This window comes from Rousettus aegyptiacus, unplaced genomic scaffold (assembly GCF_014176215.1).
Source record: "Rousettus aegyptiacus isolate mRouAeg1 unplaced genomic scaffold, mRouAeg1.p scaffold_m13_p_10, whole genome shotgun sequence".
Taxonomy (NCBI): Eukaryota; Metazoa; Chordata; class Mammalia; order Chiroptera; family Pteropodidae; genus Rousettus; species Rousettus aegyptiacus.
In genome coordinates this window covers 52,379,748-52,405,663 of record NW_023416285.1, presented here as the reverse complement: position 1 = coordinate 52,405,663, position 25,916 = coordinate 52,379,748, and the positions used below count along the sequence as shown (strand labels likewise).

Below are 25,916 nucleotides of genomic sequence, written 5' to 3'. Positions count from 1 at the left end.
CATCTGGAATTTTAATGGGGGATGGTATTTAATATATAGATAAATTTGAAGAGAATTAATATTTTTATAATAGTAAGACATTTACTCCAAGAGCATGGGCTATATTTTCACTTATTCAGAATATCTTTTATGAAATTTTTTAGAGTTTTATGGTTTTCTGAAAGCAAGAGCAAATTTTTGAAGCTTTTGTTATGAGACAGTTTTCAATAATTTCACTGTGTTGAAATAGGATTTATTTAAAATATTTCTTTGTTTAAAAATACAGAAATTTTAAAAGTTGGGCTTTCGGCACTTATTTAAGCCACTGTAACGGCCTTCAGAAATCTTAAAATGGTAAGCATCAATGAACACTCTAAATCTTCCTTTAGCATAGTATGACAAGTTTCAGTCTAGTACTCTTTAAGGCAAAGTTGTCTCAATTTTATTATTTTGACATTTTTGCAATGTTTATAATTTAAGAGATCAGTGTAACATTTCCCTAAAAAACTGTTGGCAAGCATCACCATTACTTAAAAACTGTATATGTGATAGTGTATACCAGGAAGAGAAATAAGGATAGAGATGTCTGTCAATTTTGCATTGCAAAGAAATAAAATGCTATTAAGATAAAACTCTAAAAAATTATACTAAAAGCCTTTTCATAAAAAAAGGAACAACTTTCTGCTTTAGTGTCCATAAAACCAAGAAACTAGTTTCAAAATTTGAAGCCTCACATCACGATGCCTCAAATTCTAGGTTATTCTTTTGAATTACACCAATTTCGTCTTAGGCTGATTTGTCCCATTTTAAGAATGATCTGAATATTGTAATTTTATTTTTTAAAATAATTATTCAACTGGAAAATTTGTGGGCAAGACCTGATTAATATTTTAATACTGAAGGCTTTAACATTTAAAATAATATTATTTGAGCAGAAAATTTCCTTTGGCCTTGAAGATTTGACTCCCTAAGTTTTAGACCAAAAGCTCTCATTGCAATGGGATGAAATTGAGAACTGAGCAGTGAGGACTTTATTTCCCACCTTGATAAAATCAGACTTCTGCAGATCCTGTAAGTCTGTCCTGTTAGCGTGGTCTTTCAGAGTTTTATCACTTTCTATTGTAGTTTTCCAGGTAATATTTTAACAGAACTATTAATACACTACCTATTACAAAAGAAATTGACAGGAGAAAGTTTCAAATCTTTTGCTCATAAATTTCACAATTGTATTATTTTGAAATATTTGTCTCAAGCATAAATCTATTAGCAGGAAGTGTTGTCACCTAATATATATGTTCTAAAAAAACCAAATATGTCTGAGAAAGGGAATACCAAGTTAAATCAGCTGTAAGTCTTAGCTTAATTTTGAGACTAGATAAACATAACAAATAAAATAATAAAACCAAAATGCATTGAAAATAGCTGAAAAATATATAAACATAAGGTATTATTATTACTGTTATGAGAACATTTAAAAAGTTTGAGTAAAAAACAGATTAAGTAAAAAGTACAGAAGAGAGTCCGGAGCTGGTTGTTAAGGGCCTTGGAAGACATATTCAGTCTCCAATCTATTTGCACAAGTCCAGAGCCTGACTGTGTAGAGGTGGCAGCCTGACTTATTTTAATTATTATTTGATGTGTCATCTTCCCACCTATCACTAAAGTAAACAAAAAGTATAAAACCAAACAAGTTGTGAATTTTCAAGCTAATGACTGATGTTTTGTTCTCATTGTTTTTTTAAACTTTAGTTCCCAGATGGAGTTTCAGGAAAGCTGACTTGGCTGGTGAGATGCAGGAGGAGAAAAGACAGAAGGTATGCTCTCGGCACAGAGCATGAGTCATTACAAAGTAACCTGCCCTGGAGCTGACTTAATAGCAAGCACATTTCACCTTAAAGAGTCTTTGCTGATATTCAAATTTGGAAACTTTCCACTGAATTTTCTTCTCATCTCCACCTCAGTGATTCCTTTCTCTCTGCCTGCATCGCTTACTTCCTACTTGATTGGTATGCATGTCTGTCTTTCCTATTAGAGAAGTTTCTCTGAGGTTAGGGATTGTGCATTATAAATGCTGATTGGATGCTCGATAAATATTTGTTTGAAAAATAATATATTCTGAAAAATATGGCCTGGGTAGATTTTCTTTTTGTTGTTGTTGTTGTTGTTGTTGAATATTATGGTAGATAGTGAAATATCCTTCAGAATTGCCCGTGTATATCCAGCGACCAATTTGAATGTCAGTAGGATATATAAATATATATAGAAGTTAAGGGTATATAGACTCTGGAGTCAACCTATCTGGATTTAAAAATCCTAACACTGTAAACTAGTTGTTGACTTTGGGAGGATAATTTAACCACACTATGCCTCAACCTCCCCATGTGTAAACTACAGTTAGTAGTAGTATCTACTTCATGGAGGTCAATGAATCTAATGTATAGATGTGGTTTTAAAACATCTGCAAATTATTTGATGGTCCATTCATCAAAAAATGCAGCTTCTTTCACCTCACTTGAAAATGGATGAGTCTTTACACTACCTATTGAACAGAATATAGTGGAAAGGATGCTGCCAGACTTCTAAGGGTCAATTAGAAAGGACAGCTTCTGCCATTACACTGTTTCGACCTTATCCTTGGGAGATATATTCCAAGACCCCCAGTGAATGCTTGAAACTGTGGATAATACCTATATACACAATGCTTTTTCCCATGCTTACATACTTCTTATGATAAAGTTTAATGTATCAATTAGGCAATTAAATTGATAGATTTTGTTTTTGCCATAGATCTTAGCAACCTCAGTATATATATATTTTCTTTGTTAAATTGAGAACTTTTACTTTTTCACTTAAAAGGAGCTCTTTACAGCTTCTCTTTGGCATATCTAAATTGCCAGCACCAGTAGTCTTGTGCTTTGGGTCATTATTAAGTTAAATAAAGGTTACTTGCACACGAGCACTGTGATACCAAGCCAGTAAATCTGATAACCTCGATGGCTACTAGGAGACTAAGGGGCGGGGTGTATAAACAGTGTGGATATGTTGGACAATGGGATGATTTACTTCTAGTAAAGGATGGAGCAGGATGGCATGAGATTTCATCATGATACTCAGAACAGTGCACATAAAACTTATAAATTGTTTATTTGATAATTTCCAGCTAATAATTTTGGACCACAGGTCACTGAAACTATGGAAAGCAAAACTTTCGATAAGGGGTAACTGCTGTTGTATATCATAGGAAACTGTCTGAAAACCTTCGGCAACTATATGAAAAGTCTGACTGCCCTGAGGCTGTGATTTGGAGACCACGCAAATGCAAGGACCTTCTGAGAGATGCCCAAGGAGCCCTACCTATTCCAGACCTCAGCTGTTTGGTTCCTCTGAGCCTAGGCCAATGTAGATAGATAAGTAAAAGAGGTTGCAAGGTGGCCCCGGCTCCAGCCACAGCCTGACTACAACTGCATGAAACCCTGAGCCCTGTCAACCCCCAGATTCGTTAGCAAATTTGTTTTAAGCTTCTTTTTAGTGCGGTGTGTTACTAAGCAATAGATAAGTGTCCTTGCTATTGTTAGATCAATCTTTGCTGTTAGTTTTTTAGTGTGATCATCTCACTGAACCCATTTTATGTGTAAATTAGGTGTATTAGGATCTGGATTATCTGCCTCATGTGACTGTGATGAAGATTAGATAATAATGTACATAAGTCCTTTGAAAAGTAATACAGTGTGTAAAAAGTATTTTACTATTTTTTTTTTTTACATTTTTATCTTACCTATTCTTAGTAGTTTAAAATCGAGAAGATATTCATACTCCATTATTAATGCTATCATGTAAGAGGTAAAATGAGTCAAATATTTTCTCACATTTTTAAACATTATCAAGAACTAAACGAAAAATTTAGATGAGTCATTTGGTCTGCACTTACAAAGTTGACAAATTGACACAGTTGTCAAAATCTCTGAGAATAGAAGTTGAAAATTCTCTATCTTGTTAACATGGCTTCAAGGTTTTCATGTTGTTCTAAATAGAACTGTACCACAAAGTGAGCATATTCCAGATATTACACACTCAATTCTATTAAGGACCTAGTTTCAGAATAAATTTCTGCACAACCACCTGTGCTTAGACCTGTCAACCACAAGATGGAGGCAGAGATTTTTACTGTAAGGAGCCATGCCATCCTAATACTATTTATAGTGCAGCTGATACAATGAATGCAGATTCATACTTCTAATTTTGAGAGTGAAGACACAGACACCAAACAGTTCATCGTCAGAAACTTTCTTACTCAGGTAGTTGCAATATAGAAATCTCAAAATCCCGATCTATGGATGGGTGAGTAGATACTATTTTTAAATGTGAACTAGAATTTACCAAAAAGCTTAAGTTATGGGCTGTGATAGAAGGAACAATTAGATACTTTCCTGGCCTAATGGGGGAGAGAATATTTCAGACCCTGGAAGAAATGAACAAGGATGATGTAGCCTCTGAGAAAGGCCATCTTTCGACTTGATTATCCGTGACTGGGTTTTCTTTAATGGGAGACATAAATTTCATTCTATAATCGACACAATTATCATAGTGCAATGGCAAATTGAGATAAAGCTATGTTAGAAATTTACTTTTGCATGATAATCAGTCACTTAGCCAATAGGTGCTTAATTGGTTGATCTTAGATGCTTTTCTTTTTTAATTTAGGTGAAGGTGCCAAGTTTCTAAAGCAGTGATTAGCAGGCTTGGTTGCACAGCAGTTTCCACTCAAGACTAATTAAGTCCAAATCTCCCAGGAGGGATCCTGGGCACTGTTCCCCCCACCCCTTCAGAATTCTTCAGATTATTTTAATGTGTGGCTAGGTTTGAGAATCACTGGTTTGTAGCTTGGATGAGTATGGGACTTAAGCAGTGGGGAGAGGTGCCCAAAAGGGAGACCAAAGGCATAAAAAGACAGCCTTCTAAGCCTTCTTATTTATTTTTAGCTATTTTCTCCAAATGGAAATCAAATAAATTGTCAAGTTGATTAAATTCTTGATTTATTAGAGCATAATGCTATTGAATTAAATGACAAAATGGGAATGATTTTCCCTTGTTATGTTTTTAAATTCAAATCTCCATTAAAAGGTTTGCTTTTTAAGGATTTCCAGGTGAAATATTGATTAATACACTAACCCTGTGTAGACCATTTAAGGGAATAGTTCTCAGGTGAAGGTTTAAGAATCACCTGTGGGATGACTTAGGAATCCAAATAAACACAAGTTCTGCAACTTGAAAAACTTTCAACTTTGTAAAGGACAACAAAAATAACAGGTTTGTGTGATGATTAAATTTTATGCGTCAACTTGGTTAGGCTCTGGTACCCATTTGTTTGGTCAAATATTCGTCTGGATATTGTTCTGAAGGTATTTTGTAGGTGTGATTAGTATCTACCACCAGCTGACTTTAAGTAAAGATTACCCTCATGATGTGCGTGGGTCTCATCCAATCAGTGGAAGGCCTTAAAAGCAAAACGTGATGCTTCTCAGAGAATTCTACCTCAAGACTGCAACGTAGAAACTCTGTGTGAGTTTCCAGATTGTCGCGCTCCCTTGTAGACTTTCGACTTGCCAGCTCCACAATTGGGTAAGTCAGTTCTTTAAAATAAATCTCTCCATCTCTCTCTACTTCTACTATATTTTATTGGAGAACCCTGAATGATAGAGATTGCAAATGTCATTCTTACAAAGTAGAGTTTTGTTTGTTTCCATTATGGTGAGGACCCAGGTTTTTGAATGAAGGTGATATGTAAAGTATAAAAAACTGAGGACCATTCACATAATAGATGTTAAACAGTCAAATCAGCTATGGTTGGTAGGAGATGGAAATTCAAAAGCATTTCTTTAATGTTGGGAAGCATGTAGGGAGAAAGCACAGGTTTTAGCAATATCTTCGCAAAAGATCTCTGCTTTCTACAAAATAGGATAAATGCAGGCATGATTATGCATTTAAATCTAAAATTAAAACTTTTGTGCTAAAATGATAGAATATTTGGGTCAGCAATTATTAATATAAAATATGGTGAAATGTGTTTAGAGTGTGCTGGAAAATATACCCAAGGGAACTGTGAAAACACTACTTCTACCAGTACTATAATAATTTTTGAATACTTTGTGACAGAAAACTTGGTTCTACCTGCTCAGGCATAAAAATACTTGACCAAAATGGACCAGTTTGAGTAGTTAATGAACAATATGTAAATGTAACTTCTCAAGGACAGCAGAATTTTTCAGAATTAATTCCACAGAACAATAATTTTGTGTGATATCTAAAGGAAAGAGGTCAGTGGTTAAATTTAGGGAATACTAAATTGTGTACAATAAATTATGACTCTTCAGGAGAAATAGACTATGTTTCTAAGACCAGTTTGATAAGAGAACACATTCTTCAAGTACACCTATTAACCTTGCATGGCATGCTGGAATTGAAAGCTAAATCTGTTTTTTTCATTTGTCTTTATGGAGTCTTATTCTCATATTTTTATTAATGATATATACTTCTCAAGAATTAGTTTTGAAGCTTCAGCAAGGTAATTTTGGAAGTGGAAAAGAACTTTTAAAAATTTAAAATGCTCCATAAATATGTGGTGGATAATTTACTTTTTTTTTTCTTCTTTTCATGACATCTGATGAACTTCCCTATTTGAGGTTATTTTCCCATTTTAGAATCTTTGTGGGAGGTAGGACTATACTGTCTACAGAAGCTGCAAGGGGCAAGTATTTCATTCCCCAGTTTCTGGCAGCTAAAGTCTTGGGCACTCGATTTTGACTTAGCTAATGAAATGCTCCCTACTGGGACTGAGAATCTTGAAGAGTGACCAGGGGTGGCTTTGGTTAATGTGACTCCAGTTATATATGCTATAAAAAATGAACTCAAATTCCTTGAGGCAATTAGCCATAAATATAGGGTTTTTTTTTTTTTTTTTTTTTTTTTTTGGCTTGTACTGGTTTCAGAGAGGTATAAAATTTTTCTTTCAAAGCAAAATATGTTGAGTTAGAATACCTTCATCATCTCAGGGCAAAGAAAGCACATAGAGATGATATTCTATGTGATATATCACAGATGACTCTTAAGAGCAATTTATTCTAAAAACATTTTAATTTAATGATACATATATGTGTGTATATATATAATGAAACATATGTATATATGAGATACATATGTGTGTGTACATATGATACATATATATATCATTAAATTAAAATCATGATGTTTTTAGAATAAATTGCTCTTAAGAGTCATCTGTAGCAAAATTAAACTTGGCCAGGCCATAAGGGTTTTCTTTTTGCAAAGCAGATACTACCTAATTAATGCCATACAACTTGCAGCTGGGAGCAGAAAAGTATTCTCAGAAGTGAGTGTGTGTGTGTGTGTGTGTGTGTGTGTGTGTGTGTGTGTGTAAGTGAACTGTCTTAGGCCATTTATAGTAGAAGACTGGTTAACTCTTCCTTAATAGTACTTAAGCCTGAGAAGCAATCCAGGAATGCAGCTTAGTATGTAGGGAATTGTAAAGTAGATGCCTAATGTTGTGAATCTTTTCAAGAGATGCAGCAGAGATCTAGAAGAAAAGCAGGGGCTTGTGATGTTGAAGCTGTCTACTGTAATATCTGTGAAAAATCACAGGAACAGTGCTGATCAGCATGGCAACATCATTCTCAGAAGCATTTATAATTCACATTACGTTTCAATTTATTTTGGTAGCAAATCATCATACTTATTGTATGAAGATGTTATAGCTGTAAAAACAAAACAAAACAGAAAACCCAGCGATTATCCTAGTTGTTTCCCCAGGAGCTCTGGTTTTGCCTAGGTTAGGCCATCAGATGTCATTCCGAAGATGGTTACAGCTCTAGGTCTATGAGAATAATAAAAATAAATGTTAGAAAAACAGAGCTAATTGGCAACAATAATAATATTGTTCAACAGGTACATATAAAGTCATTATTTTTATAGTTAAAGGTAAACCTGTCTAGCAAGACCCATATATCCATTACTGCCCACCTGATGGGTCCAGAATAAGAAATGTAAGAAATTCCCAAGACATACATATAAAGCAAACACTGTTGTTATGCCAAGGTACATTATACACTTTTTCTTGAACTAATCATGTATGTAACTTTCGGCCTTAGGGTGAACGCTCACTGTCGGGGATCGGGGAAGCAGCAACCAATGGCATATAAGCATCTCCTCCCCAGCTCCTGCCCCTCACTTCCTGTCATGAGTTTGAGATGATAGTTCAGTAGTTGTATTTTAGTAAAACACTGAGAGTTTTTATCACATCACCTTCTACTTTGTAATGAGGCAAATGTGTGTCTCCTTTGATTTTTCCCATTTTCCAAGACAGTACAGTCATACCTCTATTTGCACAGTGCAAGATATTCTACCTTTCATTGCTCTCAATGAGTTTATGTCTTTTTTAAATTAAACTTATCAAGTAACATTCATTAATAAAATTATATAGGTCCCCTGGGTTCAATAGTACATCACCTGTATACTGCATTATGTGTTCACCACCCAAAGTCAAATCTCCTTCTGTCACCATACATTTGACTCCCTTTACCCTTATCTACCTTCCCCTTCCCCCTTTCCCTCTGGTAACCACTAAATTGTTGTTTGTGTCCATGAGTCTCTGTGTGTTTGTCTTATTTGTTGCTTTCAGTTTTATATCCCACATATGAGTGAAATCATATGATTCTCAACTTTTTCTGTCTGACATTTCATTTAGCATCATTATCTCAAGATCTATCCATGTTGCGAAAGTGGGTATTTCATCTTATGGCTGAGTAATATTCCACTGTATATATGTACTGCATATTTAATCATCTATCAAAGGGCACTTTGGTTGTTGCCATGTCTTGGCTAATGTGACTAATACTGCAATGAATATCAGGGTGCATATATCTTTATGGATACATTTTTTTCAGCTTTTAGGGGTTGATATATAGAAGAGGGATTTCTGTGTCATGTGATAATGCTATTAATTTTTTGAGGATTCTCCTTACTGTTTTCCATAGTGGCTGTACCATTACGTTCCCACCAGCAGTATATGAGGGTTTGTTTTTCCTCACAACCTCTCTAATACGTTACTTGTCTTGTTGATAATAACTGTTCTGACAGGTGTGAGGTAGCGTCTCATTATGGTTTTTATTTGTATTTCCCGAATAGCTAATGAAATTGAGAATCTTTTCATGTGTGTCGGCTGTATGTCTTCTTGGGAGAAGTGTCTATTCAGTTCTCTGCCCATTTTTTAATTGGAGTGTTTTTTTTTTTTTTGAATGAGTTCTTTTTATATTTTGGATATTAGCCCCTTATTGAGGGCATATGAGCTCCCTCATATAGATTTGCAAATATCTCCAATTTCATTGGTTGCCCCTTTGTTTTGTTGATGATTTCTTTTGCTGTGTGGAAGCTTGTTAGTTTGATATGATCCCACTTATTTTTGCTTTTACTTCTCTTGCCTTTGGGGTCAAATTCATAAAATCCTCTCTAAAATCAAGGTCCATGAGTTTAGTACTTGTTCAATGCAAATTGTTTTAGGTCTTATATTTAGGTCTTTGCTCCATTTTGAGTTAACTTTGGTGAATGTCAGAAAGCAGTCTAGTTTCATTCTTTTGCAACTGGCTTTTCTATTTTTCCAGCCCTATTGAAGAGGCTTTCTTTATTCTATTGTATATTTTTGGCTCCTTTGTCAAAAATTATTTGCCTTTAAGTACATCAGTTTATTTCTGAGCTCTCAATTCTGTTCCATTAGTCTGTGTGCCTGTTTTTTTGTTGTTGTTCTGTTTTTTTTTTTTTTTTTTTTTTTTTGCCAGTACCACGCAGTTTTGATTATTGTCGCTGTGTAGTATAATTTGAATTCAGGGAGTGTGATACCTCCTGTCTTGTTTTTTTCTCATGGTTGCTTTGGCTATGCGGAGTCTTTTGTGATTCCATACAAGTCCGACTGTTTTGTTCTATTTCTTTAAAAATGCCACTGGGATTTTGATGGGAATTGCACAAAATCTGTATATTGCTTTGGGTAATATGGCCATTTTAACTGAGATGGAAGACACGTCTGTGCTTCCCCCACTCATGTATCTCTCATAGTGAAGCATTTGGCTATGCTGAGTGTGATTCTGGTATTTAAAGTATTTTCCATACAACCTGATTTTGGAATGTGAACCAACTTCTTTATCTATTGACAACCCAGGGAACACAAATTTTCTAAAGCTGAAAGAAAAAATGAAAACTGACTTTGTGGGACTTATTAAGAAATAGTAATTCCTTTTCCAAGGAACATGCAAATGTGGCCACAATCAACTTTGGGGCTTGAAGAAAAAAATTGATCAAGGGGACCAATAATTGTCAGGATGACAACTCAGATTTATAGTTACTTTAGTTAAGAATGAAATAGCATCAAACTTTTGACTAGAAGACATGAATTGTAGGTGTACCTAAGCATAGGAACACCCAACACAAAGGCTTCAGCTTCTATAAGCTGCTCAGATCTCTAAAGAGGGATAGGTGTTCAATTATAAGAAATCTATAGTCAACCAAAGTTGGTTTAATAGTTTTAGGAACCACTTCACACTAAACAACATATGCCACTTCTGCCATTGGGGGAGCCTACCTGTTATAGTAAGAGAAAAGTCATAGAAGAAAAGGAAATATTCTAAATCAGTTTAAACTATGACAAAAGGTCTGGTTTATCTGGGAGGAAATTCTCACCACTTAGTGTGGAATCATTAAGTCAATTCCTGGGTTCAGAGCAGCTTAAGACTGGGACTGCATTGTTTTGGGGGCAATGCTACAGGTAATTGAATGGATTTAGGGTTGTCCAATAGAGCAACAAAATTCTCCCCACAGTCCAAGAACCACAGTCTGATGGCTGTGTTCTGGAAACGTGATAAAACATTTAGGTTGCGGCATCATTATTTCTGGATATTAAGTGCCCCTTGCTTACAAACTGGTAAGCAAGGTATAATTTGCTCTTTCAAAGCCACAAAACTACTCCTAACATAACAGTGTAAGCACCCCTTTACCACTGCAGATTGTCACTATAATAAAAAGGCATTGGATAAAATTGAGTTCAAGCATCAATGTGTACTATTGGAAGTCTATGGAAGGAATATGTGAGTTATTTTAGGGGGCTTCCTTTCAGTTGATCAAAATGAATTTGGGTGGCCAAACAATTAAGAGATATAGAAATTGAAAGACTAAATAATTGTCATAGAAAAATACTGACTAACATAGAATAACATAGAATAACGCATTTTTATGGAAGAGTAAAATGATATTAACTAGAAGAATCAGTATAGTAGAATCATTAATCTGTCACTGACAAAAAACTATGTTCACCTATTATAGCATTAAACGTATTTCTGAAAGTTGTTAATTAAAAAAAATCTTTTTAAATCCATAAAATTTGTGTTGCCTCCTCTTTTCTTAGGATTCTTCTATTTCAGTTTATGTTCCTAGAGTCTGAAAGACTACACGTGAGACACCAAGTAAATGCACTCCAAATTCCTAAAGAATAACAGTCCAGTGAAAACAAACCAAAGGCAAAATTATTATATAGCTTCCCAAACAACCATAATTCTTATTAAAGCGTGAGATATCTTTAAGGGTGGGAGGTGAGCCGATTGTTGTATATTGAGATTTTAACTCTATATGGATTACATGTAGATTGAAATAAAGGGAGACTGAAATAATGAAAGAATAGCTTAGCAGCAAGAGACCAGATACTATTTTAACTCTAAAATAATTACACTGCAAGTAACTGGCTTTCAATTTTTCCCCCTAAATTATTGAGATAATTTTCCTTTAGAATATAATATCTATGAAAAGCACAAATGTATAGGCAGGGAAACTTGTTTGTTTAGATCCAAATCAATCATCATAGAAGCAGCAATAGCAGGAACAACTTAGCTAGTATTACCACTACTATTTTCTAGGCATTTTATATGCATCATCATCTCGATCAAATAAAATACTGAGAGGTAGATATTATAATTTCCTTTTTAAAAAGCCTTGAGCTTTAGGAAATATAATTTGTTCACATTCACAAAGATAGCTGGAGCATGGATTCTAATTCAGACTAATTCCCCAAATAAGTAATTCCCATTGTATTGCCGCTTAGAGTGTTAATTTTCTTTTTTACTGTTTCTGATGATTCAAATAGTCAATAATTGAAGACTGAATATAGTTTAATTATTTAATTTCATTAGTCAATGGCTTTTGTTTCCATATCATTTTGGGAAAGTTAGTAAATTAGTGAAACAAAATTTTTGCATCATTCAAAAGCCTCAATAACCTGAGCTAAACAAAAACCATTGTATTCATTATTTTCTAATCTGAGGTAATATCTTTAAAATTAATACAATTAAATCTGGAGAGAAAATATTTTTTTGAAATGTGCAGAGTTGAGATCATCTTCAGTTTAAGGTATAGAATTCTGTCTAACCTACTTTATGCTCTTAATATCTTTAAGCATTAAAAATAAGTGAAAATGTAATATCTGAAAGAAGCAAGTGATATTTCAACAGTAGTGCCTTAATTTGAATAATGCCTCTTTCCTCCTAAGAACACTATGGTATTATCTGTTAGATTTTATGAACTCTGTTTTTAAACACATTTTTTTTATTTCTATTAAATGCATCAAAATCCTTGAAATGATCTCTAGACTGTAATTATCTTAGATGTGAAATTATGATGAATACAGTGCCAGGCCAGGGACACAGATTCTAGTCCTAAATGTGTCAGAAGTTGGTTGTGTATACTTGTGTAAGCTCCTTAAATTTTCCAGATGCTTAATAATCTCATCTGTAAAATGGTTTGAATAGACAATAGAATAAATAAAAATATCTTTTCTATTCTATAATTTTAAAAATATGCTGTACAAAGCTAGGTTTTTTTTTGCTGACTTTAACAATACTTACCTAAGATAATACACATGCATCAAGACTGCAGGGTGTTTTTCATTTCGGCATCAATCTGGCAAAAAAAAAAAAAATGTTATCTAATCATGATATATTTTATTAGTAGACTATCAGATCATGAAGAAAGTATACAAAATTTGAACCTTGATTAGAGGGAAAAATTCTTATCAAAAGGTAGTTTGATATTAAACTTTTTATTGGCCATCTTTCATGTTTAGGTTTACACTGTCCCTGCCCTTAAAGAGTTTACAATAGTCTAGGAAAAATAGACACAAAAAATGCAATAGAGTTAAATGCTAATTATTGGGTATGCACAGAATGTTAAGGGGTAACAGAAGAGCTTGAGTGCCAGGGAAAAATTCCCAAGGGTGATATTTAAATTGAATCCTGAAGCTTGATGAAAAATATAGCCAGGCCAAAGAGTCTAGATGGGACAATCTAGGATGAGTCATCATGTGCAAAAGCCTTAAGGTAAGAGCAAGTTTAATGTACTTGGGAAAATGATAAAGAGTTCAGGAGAAGCAAAGGAGGAAGAACAAGAAGCAGTGATAGATCAGGCTGGAGAGGAAATGAAGGATTCAAACTCTATTGAAATAAAAAAAAAATGGACTTCAGTTTAGAAGCAATAGAGAGCATTAGAGAAATGTATTCACAATCTTGTGTTTTGCAAAGGTTATTTTAACATCATTACAGAGGTGAGATTGGGTGTGAGGCACTGGAGAACAGGAGATAAGAGACCAAGTGGGATGCTGTAATTCAAGTAAAAGATTGTGTAAATTTAAGTGCCAATAATATAGAAGAAGGTAGGGAGTGGGATTGAGTTATACTGAGGAGTTAGAATTGATAGGATTTGGAATTTGATTGGTGTATATGGAAAAGGAGAAATTAAGGATCACTATTTTTTTATCTTGGACAATGGGTGAATAGTGTTGATAGTCATAAACTTAGGAAATACCAGAGGAAGTTTTAAGATGAAGATTTTGGACATGTTGAGTTTCAATTTCTTGTGGGACAAGAAAGCCCTTAATCCTTTGGATAAAAAGCTTGGTACTGTAGGGAGAGATGCTGACTGACGGTAGAGATTTGGAGATTAAAGGCATGTCCATGGATGAGACAACTCAGGGAAAATGTAATGTCATAGAAATTGAGAAAGAACATAAAAAAACCTCTGGAAAACATAAAAATTTAAGAGGTGGCTAGACGAGGACAATATGAAACAGAATGAAAAGCAAAGAATCATAGAAGAATAAAAGGTAGACTATGATAATAGAATTCAGTGATACTACTGATCTGGTGTCATTTTTGCTATTTTAACAATTTCGAACTTTCAATTAATAGCCTTTTAGTCTTTTGATATCAATATTTTACTTTTGTTACTAGCTAAATTATATCTGAAGTCTAACAACAACATGGAGAATAATAGACTCATGTGGAATAAACTTATGATTTTCCTAACATCATGTAACCTCTGTGTATCTCATTCAATCCATATGTAAAATGGAAATTAAACTAGTCTCTAACATTGAGAATTGTTTTTATATTATTCTATAAACATATAGACATAGGTGTATTTATATAAAATAATATTCTGCTTAACAAATAGTATTGGCTTAATAAATGCTAGCTATACATTGTTCATAAAATTTAGTTATACTGAGATACATAACAAACTGTAGTGAATATTCCAGCTTTTCCTGAAACATGAGAAAGGAAGAAAGAAGGGGCACTCAGAGGGGATGAGTCAGTCTTTACTTTTCCAAGCTTCCACTTGGCTATTTGCCTTTGTTCCTGTTTTCAGGACTTTAATAATCAATCCTAGCATATAACAGTGGCTCTGTGAATACTTTGGGAAATCATAGCTGATGCCCACTAGCACTCTATTGGGACATCTTAGAGGAAGCATAGCAATGAATTCTCAGAAGAATGCATAGGGATGACCTGCCTGAATGACAGTGGAGAGAAAAATAATTTTAAGTCTCATTTTGCAGCTTAGTTTTCTGCAGTCAATGGATCTCAATAGCATGATAAAATGAATCAGTTCTGAGAGTGCCACAGTGAAGCCAAAAGAAACTTACACTGATTATTCTACTTCCTGGTTATTTCAAGATCAGGGTGAAGGTAAGGCTATATACAATACCACATAATGAAACAAGAGTATGGTTCAGAAGCCCCTTTTGCCACTCTTCTAGATACTATGCCAAGTATATGTAGAATGGCAGATAGAGATGGATCCCAGGATATGACTTCGAATGAATGTAGTGAATAGACATTACTTTCAAGAAAAAATTTGTTCAACTATAGGACAAGGAGATTTAACAATAAATTATAATCCAAATATTATATGGTAAGTGAGACAAATACACTAAGCATTGGGAAGAAAAGTGAATGCTGTTCTAAAAAATTTTGCCCTTACATGAAGTCAGAAAACAGGTGAGCTCACTTACCTAGGTATGAGATCAATGTAGAAAGACAATCAAAAAAGCTGTTAGAAACACCAGCGGGTCTAATTTCTGAGTACTCTGTCTAAATAATCAAATATGCACAAGTATCTCAACTCTATTCATCTCACTCTTCTTTAGCAATTTCTGAAAGATTGGCTACTTGGCCCTTCTATAAATTTACTGAACATAAAGCAAGAAAATAGAGAGTCACAAACCTGCCTTCTCATCATTGTAGTTGTAAGTTTTTAAATGGCTATATGTTATAGTGAAAAACTGAAAAAGAACTCAAGGAAATGAAGAGACTTGAAGGAAGGGAATATGTGTTTTGTGTGTCAAGCTCAGTTGGTCTTATATGATGTCATGAAGGAAAGTGTATATGTAGATAGAGATAACAAAAGGGCTGGAGAAGGGTTACAAAAGTATTATTTTGACAGAATGTAAAGTATTTTAGACTTTTTTCCTTTTTTTAATGACTAAATTAGACACTTAGAGCAAATTCTGATAGCAAACAACTTCTAGGTAAGATGATTTTATTTTTCTGGGATAAGGCAACCTAAATTCAGTTGTGGTATTACCAAAGCAAATTGGTAGTAAAGAAAGGAACTGCTCAATTTAATTGTTTAAAGCTAAATACTTTAATGGTGATAATAACCAAAAAATCTTCATACTCCAGTTCTTACAGGCTTTTTTTCTTTTTCAGAATCTTGGTTTGAATTTTAATGAAAGATAAATATATTTTGCATCAGCATTTAAAGAATAGACATTTATTCTACTATACTCATTTCATCTGCAATTCTGACTTTACATATTGTTACAAACAAGATTAGCAATTAGGTTTGATCTAGAGTGTAAATGTAGAAATTGGAATAAAAATCAGAATCTCTAAAAGTATAAAAGAAAAATGAAGAAAGATGATATAGCTTGATTTTTCAAACTAAGACTTTGTTAGGCACTATCCAGTAAAAAAAAAAAAACAAAAAAACAAAACAGTAACCAACAAAACCTCATGGAAATAATAAGGGAATTGGTATATATAGCTTAAGAAATTAAAAAAAAAATACTTCACTCAGCCTAATTTTTAAAAAGCCAGTTTAAGTATTAAAAAGTTGTTATTGAGAACAGAATAGACATTTTCTTGTTGAAAGAGAAAGCAAAACTTGACTCAGCAGAAATTATGGGGGGGGAATATCATGGTTTAAATTGTAAAAAAAATAGGCTTATAAGTGAAGCTACCTGGTAGTGAAATAGACTACTTCTATGAGAAAATGAATTGACTATAGGTATTTAAATGGAAGCTGAATGATCTTTGAAAGGAAATGAGTGGAAAAAATTGGATATTTTCAATGTACTCTAATAGACTAATAATATAAATAGAAAAATAATAGAAGAAAATGAAATCAGGCTTTGTTGCTTTTATGGTTTAATAAATAAAAGTTTGAATTCTTGGAAAAACATTCTTTAACTTACAGGACACTTAACTGGCATTAAATCATTAGCCTAGGTGGTATTGTCTTTTACAGTAAAGTTAAATTATTTTATGTGTAAAAATGAGTCAAAAATGTATTATAAGAGATCAAAAATACATAGAAATGAATGATAATAATAGTACAACATTTCAAAACTTTTGGGACATGGCAAAAATGGTAATAAGAGGAAAGTTCATGTTATTACAGGCCTACCTCCCAAAACAAGAACGAGCGCAAATAAACAACCTAATGCTTCATCTTAAACTAGAAAAGGAAGAAGAAATGAAGCCTAAAGTTAACGGAAGGAAATAAATGAAAATTAGAGTAGAAATAAATGAAATTGAAAACAAACAAAAAATAGAAAAAATAAATGCAACAAACAGCTGGTTCTTTGAGAAGGTTAACAAAAATTGACAAGCCCCTGGCTAGACTCACTAAAGAAAAAAAGAGGACACAAAATCAGGGATGAAGGTGGAAATTATGACAGACACTGCAGAAATACAAAAAGGCTCATATAAGAATACTATGAAAAAGTATATAACACCAAATTTAATAATCCAGAAGAAATGGACTAGTACTTAGAAAAATACAATTTCCCTAGACTGAGCCAAGAAGAACTGGAAAATCTAAATAGACTGATCAGCAGTATGGAAATTGAAACAGTCATCAAAAACCTACCAAAAAGTAAAAGTCTAGGACCAGATGGCTTCACCAGTGAATTCTACCAAACATTCAAAGAAAATTTAATACCTATTCTCCTCAAACTCTTCCAAAAAATCAAAGAGGAGGTAATAAATATATAAAAAGATGCTCAACATTGCTATCTATTAAGGAAATGCAAATCAAAACCACAATGAAATACCATCTCACACCTGTTAGAATAGCTATAATCAACAGGACAAGTAATAAATGCTGGAGAAGATGCAGAGAAATAGCAACCCTCATATACTGCTGGTAGAATTGCAAATTGATATGGCTACTATGAAAACAATATTGATGTTCCTCAAAAAACTAAGAATTGATTTACCATATGATCCAGCAATCTCTCTACTGAGTATTTATTCCAAAAACTTGAAAACACGTATCTGAAAAGATATATGTGATGTTCATAGTAGCGTAATTCAGTGACCAGGACATGGAAGCAACCGAAGTGTCCTATGATAGATTATTGACTAAAGAAGCTATGGTACATATATACAATGGAATATTACTCAGCCATAAGAAGAGATGAAATACTGCCATTTGTAACAACATGGATGGACCTTGAAGTAAATACTAAGTGAAATAAGCCAGACAGAAAAGGCTGAAAATCCCATGTTATCACTTATATGTGGGATATAAACTTAAAAGCAACAAGTGAATAGGACAAGCAAACAGAGAAGCATTTACATGGACAATGGACTGACTAGCGGTTACCAGAGGGGAGGGAAGAGCAGTGGGGAAAAATAAATAAAATGTTAAAAATAAAATGAATCCCATGACAAACGATAATAAAACCCAGTGAAAAACTCTCAGCTACCACCAGAGAAGGGAAGAATATAACTTAATATCATGAATTTCAGAAAGCGGTGGGCAAAGGAAGAAAATACTTCAATATGGCAGATTTGGTCTTAACCCTGCCTCTCTATTCCATCAATGGAATGGGTGAGACAACAATGTTCTTGGAATTGTCACTAATATCTCCAAATTAGCAGTAAAGTGAAATAAAGTGTTGTCCTTTTCTTTTAATTCTTCCAAATAATTGAATTGACTCCTGGACAATTACAGGTCAAATGCACAATATGAACAAATGGGCTGAAGGTATCTGAAAAAGGCGAACAAAACACCTCTTCATGATATATGATAGATATTGACTTTGAGGAGGAAACCCTAGTATAACGCAATTAACGAAATGTTAGAGAAAGCACAAATTAAGTCTGCTAACAATGGATCTACACAGCTGAAACTGGGCTCTCCTCTTTCACACCGTTAGTCTACATAAAGATGGAACACTAAGTACCAGCCTCACACTCTTGTTTATAGGAGAAAACTAACAAGCTCAGTGAAAGGGATACAAACTACATTTAAGAGAGAGGGATATACAGAAAGGGAGAAAGAAGAGAGGAATGAGAGGGAGCTAGGGTCTAGAAGAGGGGTTGGTCATATTTAAAGAAATATGAACCCAAGAACTAACAAATTAGGAAGAGTAGGGAGGGAAATTAGAAAATATGAGTTCTAATTTCTTTATCTTTCACGTTTGGAAGCCAACGGATAGTGTCTAAAAGAATGTGTGTAATTTAAAATTACTCCAACATTTTAATGTCAATATTTTTTAACTTTTAGAAAATAATTTATGGTAAGAAATATTTGTGCGACGTTTAATAATTGTATATTTTTGTTACATTAAAGCTAAAGTATCCCTTTCTCAATCTACCTACTGATACCTGTATACATATATGTGAAATAAAACTTTCACAAAATATTTACTCTTGCTGTGTTAGATGGACTAATTTCTACTTTATTCGTTTTTTCTCTTTCATTTGAAAAAGCCATTAATAGTTTACAACCTATAGTTTGAAAAACACTGTACTATACTGTCTGCGTTCACACTTTTTTCTTTAAAAGTGCAAAATTTTGTAAGTTTTGAAACTGCCTAAATTTACTTTTAAATTAGCATAGCATGGACACATTTTTCTTTCACTGTAAAGACAACAAAGTTATAATAACACCAGGAAAAGACTGCCAATAATGGCGTTTCAATAACAAGAAAGAAATGAGTAAATCCAAGTGTGTAAGTTCTTAAAAATACTGTGCAGTGATCAGTGGATGGCTAAATCTTACCTCAGCATCACAGTAGAGGGGAGGCGAGTTTAAGGAACAGCACTTGGAGGCAAAGTCTGACCGCTTGTTAACCAGCTCTTCAAGTTCTGTGGCTGTGGCATCAGGCAATTTCGCTTTTAATCGTTCTGCCAGTCTGAAAGACCATTTTGTAAGATTTTACTTAATGTGTTTTATAAACATTTCTAAGGGAAAATGATAGCCATTTCAGCTATTTTACAATAAAAAAAGGAAAATAGAAATACTTGCACCTTAAGAAAATTCTATAAATCTGTGCAATTATTTTTAGTGACTCAATTTGAGATTAGAAAGTGAAATCTATGCCTCTTTTAAGATCATGAAAGTAAATATACAAATAGCTGCTGAATTTAAGTTCTAGTCTTTTCTTTTTCATTTGCTCAATTATATCAACTTGGATAACTGCCTGTTCTATTTTCCTTGATCTTTCATCTTCTCTCCAGTTCTAAGTTTCAAGATCCTTAAAGAATATTTCCCATATTGGAATTCATGCCACTGTAATGCCTTTTCTTTTCTCTCATATTTTGTACAATTTCCTCCTCAGTTTGCTTAATTCTCAACTAGCTCTGCTGGAAAATGATGAAACAGAGTCAGAGACCTTCGGTTCTTGTTTTTAGCTCTGTTAACCAGCTCTCCAGCTCACTTTCAGGGTACTGCCAGGATTTGGATTCATTGGATCCTTTTCCAGTTGGAATTGTTTATGATCTAAGTAACTCTCTACCCTTGTGGTAAACAACTCAGCTTGGTTTTATGACTTTCTTCAAGCATAGTTGCCAGCCAAGTAAAAGGCAATGGAAGGTAGAAGAGACCCAAATTCATCTGGAGTTGGGCTTGGCAAGGTGGATGCTGGGAAGGGACAAGAGGGTCAGGGGGACTAGGTAACTCTTAAACGCATTCAAATGAGTTGGTTCCAGCTGGGGGAGGACGCAAGTGACCAGAAGGAACTCAGAGGACAGGAAAATTAGGGAATGGTGGGATTAGTCTTCATCTTCTCTAATTTTATAACCATAAATATCTGTTCTACTACATATTTATCTGGAATAGAGATCATATAAATTATCACTTAATTGCCTCATGCAATTCTGGAGTTTAAAACTGCTGGTAGAGAGCTTAATCTTACATTATCTGTTTTACATTAATCTATATTATCTCCATAATCTATTGATTATACAATTTTCTGGTAACTGGTAAATAACAATTTTTAACTTAAGGCTTTCATGGTTTTTCATTTTCTTTCACAGCTTTGTTAAGGTTGACTTCATGGGAGTCATTTAAGAAAGTGTCCAACTTTGGGGATCTTTGGGGATTCCTTAGAGAGGTCTTATGGAGTTTTATTTGTGTTTAATTGAGCCCTGTGTTCAAGATGATTTGAAATGAATTTAAGAAGTCTACTTTATGAAATTGAGGATGACATGGTCTTAACAGACATTTTCCAGGAACCCAGTAACACTGCTTTCATTATAGCCTATTTTAATGTTAACACCTATTTTTAAAGAAATATTTGCTCTTAATTGAGAAAAAAATGACTATTGTAAAATTAAAATTAATTAAAATTTATTTTCCAATTTATAGAGAATACATACTGGTGATAGGTAATACTATACTTAGTTGAAAGTTTGGGTCCTCTTGTCAGACAACATGTCATTAAGTTAGGTAACATTTTTCAGCAGTTTTATAGTTTCTCAATTATGTATAGAAACATCTACTGATTGTTTTAGGGCAAGAATATTGATAAACTATGGACTAATTTTTTAAAAATCAAGCTCTGCAGATCTTGTAATTTATGTTTGTGGCTGTGTTCTAATTGACTACTCACCTGATACACATGATTTCTTTCTCCTCTCAGAAAAGAACTATTTCTTTTTACACAGATGTTAGATTCTAACTACTTTTGAAAAATTCTTTTAATTAAATTTCCTCTTTTTATTGTTCATTTAGCACATCTTATGTCTTCAACTATACTTTCAAATCACAATATCAGGCTAATATTGATAAATATGGAGGATATGACCAGGACAAATTCCTTACTTTTTCTTGTACTCAGTAAATGTGTTTTCTGAATAATCTGCACATAGTTCTTGTCCCTTGTCAATGAAAGAAGATAGCTCTTTCTTCAGTTGAGGGACCTGTATGAAAATAATTACATAAAAATTATTTGTCTTAACACTGTTCCAGGAGACATTAAATCAGAATTCCAGTATGAGTGTTTATACCATTGACAACCATTTTCTTTATAAGGCCAGAGAGTAAATATTTTAGGCTTTGTAGGCCATATATTGTTTCTGTTGTAACTACTGAACTCTGCCACCATGGCACAAAAGCAACCATAAACAATTCATAAACAATGAGCACAACTTATGTATGAATACTGAAATTTGAATTTCAAATAATTTTAATGTCATAAAATGTTAATCTTTTTTTTTTTTTAAGCCATTTAAAAATTTAAGACTACTTTAGCTCACAGGCCATACAAAAACAGGCACCAGTCCAGATGTGGCCCACAAGATACAGTTTGCCAACCCTTGATCTAGACCAAGATTGATGAAGAAATTTAGCAAATTGTACCTTAGCATTAAAACAGGCAGTAGAATCTTCAGAGTCACAGCAGTCTGCAAGGCTTTTCAGGGTTGGTACAAGTATTTTACTGAGGAATACTTCTGGAATATGAGTCCTCCTACTTAGTTCAAATGTATACCTGGTATAAAAGAGAGAGGAGATAATATGCTTAATGTGCTTGGGTATATTTGTGTATATGTATCATGTTTTGAAATTTGACACCTATAACAAAGGCAGAGTACCTGGTTTCTGCATCTTTAATTAAAAAATAAGATTTCGCTAAAACTAAATTCAAATGAACAGGTTTAGGATTAAAAACAATTCTCATCGAAATCCAAGTTATTAATAGTTACTTTGAAGTTGTGACTAATAACTGAATTAAAGTTTCATGTGTACTCTATCCATTTACATATTATATTATATACACACACACAGTTCGATTTATGTGATTTTTACCAAATGTATATGGAACTGTCCTTGTGTAATAATAAAATTAACTACATAAAGCATCAAGTAGATACCTGGCTTTTCTGTGAAAACTGATTTATGTAAATTCTTTGATTGTATTATCCTACTGCTGTCTATGCATTTACAAAAACAATGAGTATCCACACAAACATAGTTTCAATGCAGTCTAAATTCCCTCTGATATTGATAAATGATTTTCTGACATGTTCATTTGGGCTACTCATGAAATATTTTTATGTCATGAGTATGTATATACTATTCATCATGTATGCAATCCCTGATGTATTTATCTTAATTCTTTTTTTCTTAGGAAGAAATCATTTACAGGTTTGTTATTTCTTCCCCATCTAATTTATTTGTCATTTAATACTAGTGAATATCAATACTATCAAGAAAAAAATTAGGTGAACTCTACTTACTTATCCATGGCTTTGGTGTTTCCATTACCGCACACATCTTTATTTGTGGGTAGCTCGGCTTCTGGCAGCTCAGGTGGTTGAGCAGCTGGCGTGAAGTACGTGCACATAAAAATGTCCATGGGTGTTTTTTCTTGACAGCAGTCATTAAATTTACTGTTCTTCATGGATAAGTTGTCACAAATTTTTACTGTGTGTTCAGGCAGCTACAAAAGAAATTGTAGTTTTGTGCACTGTTAGTTTCCTGGTAGGTCCAATTAAAAATAAGGAAGGTTTACATAGGCTTATTGGCCCCAGCATGATGTATATAAAAGTCAGTGTGAATGCTCTTAGGGAGTAAATTGGTAGAATATTTTTGGAGGGCAATTTGTCACTATACTAAAAGCCTTAAAATGTACTATTCGACTTCTAAGAATTTATCCTCAGAAAATAATTATGGTGAAGAGAAGATTTAGCTACAAGGCTATTAAGGGCAGCATTGCTTAAAATATAAAAACTGAAACAACCTAGACCTAGTGATAGAGGACTGGTTAAATAAAACATGCTATATTAGATAGCTGTAGTACATGCAATAGATACATAGTGGTAGAGTCCCACTAGCCATTATAAGTCAGGTTATAGAAAAACACCCATTAACAGACATATTCTTAATGGAAAAAGACCAAACAGGACAACATATTTATTCTTAAAGAGGTCCACAGACTTGGAGAATGAACTTTGTCTAAAGTAACTGTTCACATTTGTATCTACTTGAAAGAATTATATAAACAAAAAATAATGGAAAAATCAAGATGAAGATCAAACTACAACAGGTATTATAAAAACATTAGTAGCTCCTAATTGCATAATGGTTTGCAGTGTGGTCTAACAGACCTTTACTAGGTGATGATGAAAATCATCTGTATCTGTTCTAATGCTACTGAGTATTTGAAATGTGGCTAGTGTGACTTAAATTTTAAGTTTAATTATAATTAAGTAAACATATACAGCTAGCGGATACTGTATTGGACTCTACCTGTTGACTAATTTCTTGGGAATCAGTTAATGTTTTCTTTGAGGACTTTACCACTTACTAGTTGTGTGATTTCAAATTATTGAATCTCGCTAATCCATTTCCTCATTTGAAAAAAGGATTTAGCAAGATATTTTTTCCTCAGATACATGTGAAGATCATTGAGATGATGCATGTAAAAAGCAGCTTAGAAGAATGCCTGCTTCTTAGTAAATGGCACATAATGATGGTGGTGATTCTCTTACCTCCTTGGCCATACAATCCTCAGCGGTAGACTCACAACACTTTGAGAGAATGGCGGTGATATCTTCAGCTAGTGGCAGAACATCCTCCAGATCAGCAGTAGGTACTTTTTGTGCTAATTTTATGACCTGGCTAAACAGTTAAAAAAGAATTTGTTAGCTTACCAGATTCTCAGTCTTCTTGGTTTCATTATGAATACAGTCTGGAGGAATGATACCGTAGTTTCAATTCTTTGTTCCCAACAGCTACATGGAGCACATCGGCTATGCGATGGATCCTATGTGCTGAAGCTGCTACTCAAAATTCAATCATTCTCAATGAATCTTTTCAGATTTTCAGTACTCATTTGCATTCTCTTCTGGCCAGATCTACATAATTGAAGATTGACTTTAAAATGTTAGATCTAAAAAAGGCAATAAAGAAAGCACTAATGCCTTTCTACTCATAAGGTCAGTGTTGTGTTTTTGGGTCCCCCTCATAGTCATCTTAAATGTTTTTATAAATTCACTTAGAAACTACCATGCAAATAAAAGAAGTAATAAAGATCTATAGCCCTAAACCGCAGTTTATAGATGTTGATGTTTTGGTGTGAAATCCGTAGTATTTTATAATGTTTACAATGTATTAAATATTTTATAAGGATTATACTGATATACTATTGACATGTTTACCTTTTAACATATCAGGAATATGTTCTATATCATTAAATATTCTTTATTGTGGTAAAAATCACATGTCATTAAAGTTACCATCTAAACAATTTTTAAGTGTATTGTTCAGCAATATCATGTAAATTCACATTGTTGTAACAGATCTCTAGAACTTTTTTGTCTTGAAAAACTAAAACGCTATACCCAATAAACGCTGATCCTCCCACCATGGCAACCACATTTTTACTTTGTTTCTACGATTTTGACTACTTTAGATACTCCATATGGCTAGAATTATATAGTATATATCCTTTTATGACTACTTATTTTGTTTTGCATAAAGTCCTCCAGGTTTATCCATATTATAATATGTGACAGGATTTTCTTCAGGGCTGCATAATATTCATTATATATGTATACATTTTCTTTATTCATTCATCTGTAAATGGACATTTGGATTGCTTTCACCTCTTGCCTGTTGTGAATAATGCTGTAATGAACATGGGTGTGCAAATATATCTGACATCCTGCTTTGAATTCCTAAGAATATATGTGCATAAATGAGATTGTGAGATTCTATGGTAATTTTACTAATTTTTGGAGAAGGCTTTGTATTCTTCATACTGTCTGTACCATCCTGCATTTCTACCAACAGTTCACAGGGATTTCAGTTTCTCCATATTATCACTGACACTGTTTTCTATCCTTTTGGTAGTAGCCATCCTAATGAGTGTGAACTGGAAGTGTGGTTTTGTTTTGTATTTTTCTTGCATTTGTATTTCATTGTGTTTTTGACTGGTGATGTTGAGCATCTTTTCATTTTTGTTGGCCATTTCTTTATCTTCTTTGGAGAATTCTGTTCAATTTTTTTTTAATTGGGTTACTTGTGTTTTTGTTGAG

At 33.5% G+C, this 25,916-nt stretch overlaps 2 protein-coding genes across 2 annotated transcripts in view; one reads left to right on the top strand and one right to left on the bottom strand.

The window, feature by feature from the left end:
• The first annotated feature begins 5,281 nt into the window (after positions 1–5,281).
• Positions 5,282–25,916, top strand: part of NPFFR2 (neuropeptide FF receptor 2) — a 215,687-nt gene continuing 195,052 nt past the window's right edge. The window contains exon 1 of the mRNA XM_016132908.2: positions 5,282–5,598. The gene's annotated coding sequence lies outside the window, so the exon portion shown is untranslated. The remainder of the gene's footprint in view (positions 5,599–25,916) is intronic.
• GC (GC vitamin D binding protein) overlaps positions 7,677–25,916 on the bottom strand; it is a 37,446-nt gene continuing 19,206 nt past the window's right edge. Inside the window, exons 7-13 of the mRNA XM_016132938.2 lie at positions 24,369–24,498; positions 23,115–23,317; positions 22,237–22,366; positions 21,700–21,797; positions 19,657–19,789; positions 12,930–12,984; positions 7,677–7,867 (exon numbers count right to left, since the gene is read on the bottom strand). Coding sequence (XP_015988424.2) covers positions 12,949–12,984; positions 19,657–19,789; positions 21,700–21,797; positions 22,237–22,366; positions 23,115–23,317; positions 24,369–24,498 — 730 coding nt within the window. The 3' untranslated portion in view covers positions 7,677–7,867; positions 12,930–12,948. The remainder of the gene's footprint in view (positions 7,868–12,929; positions 12,985–19,656; positions 19,790–21,699; positions 21,798–22,236; positions 22,367–23,114; positions 23,318–24,368; positions 24,499–25,916) is intronic.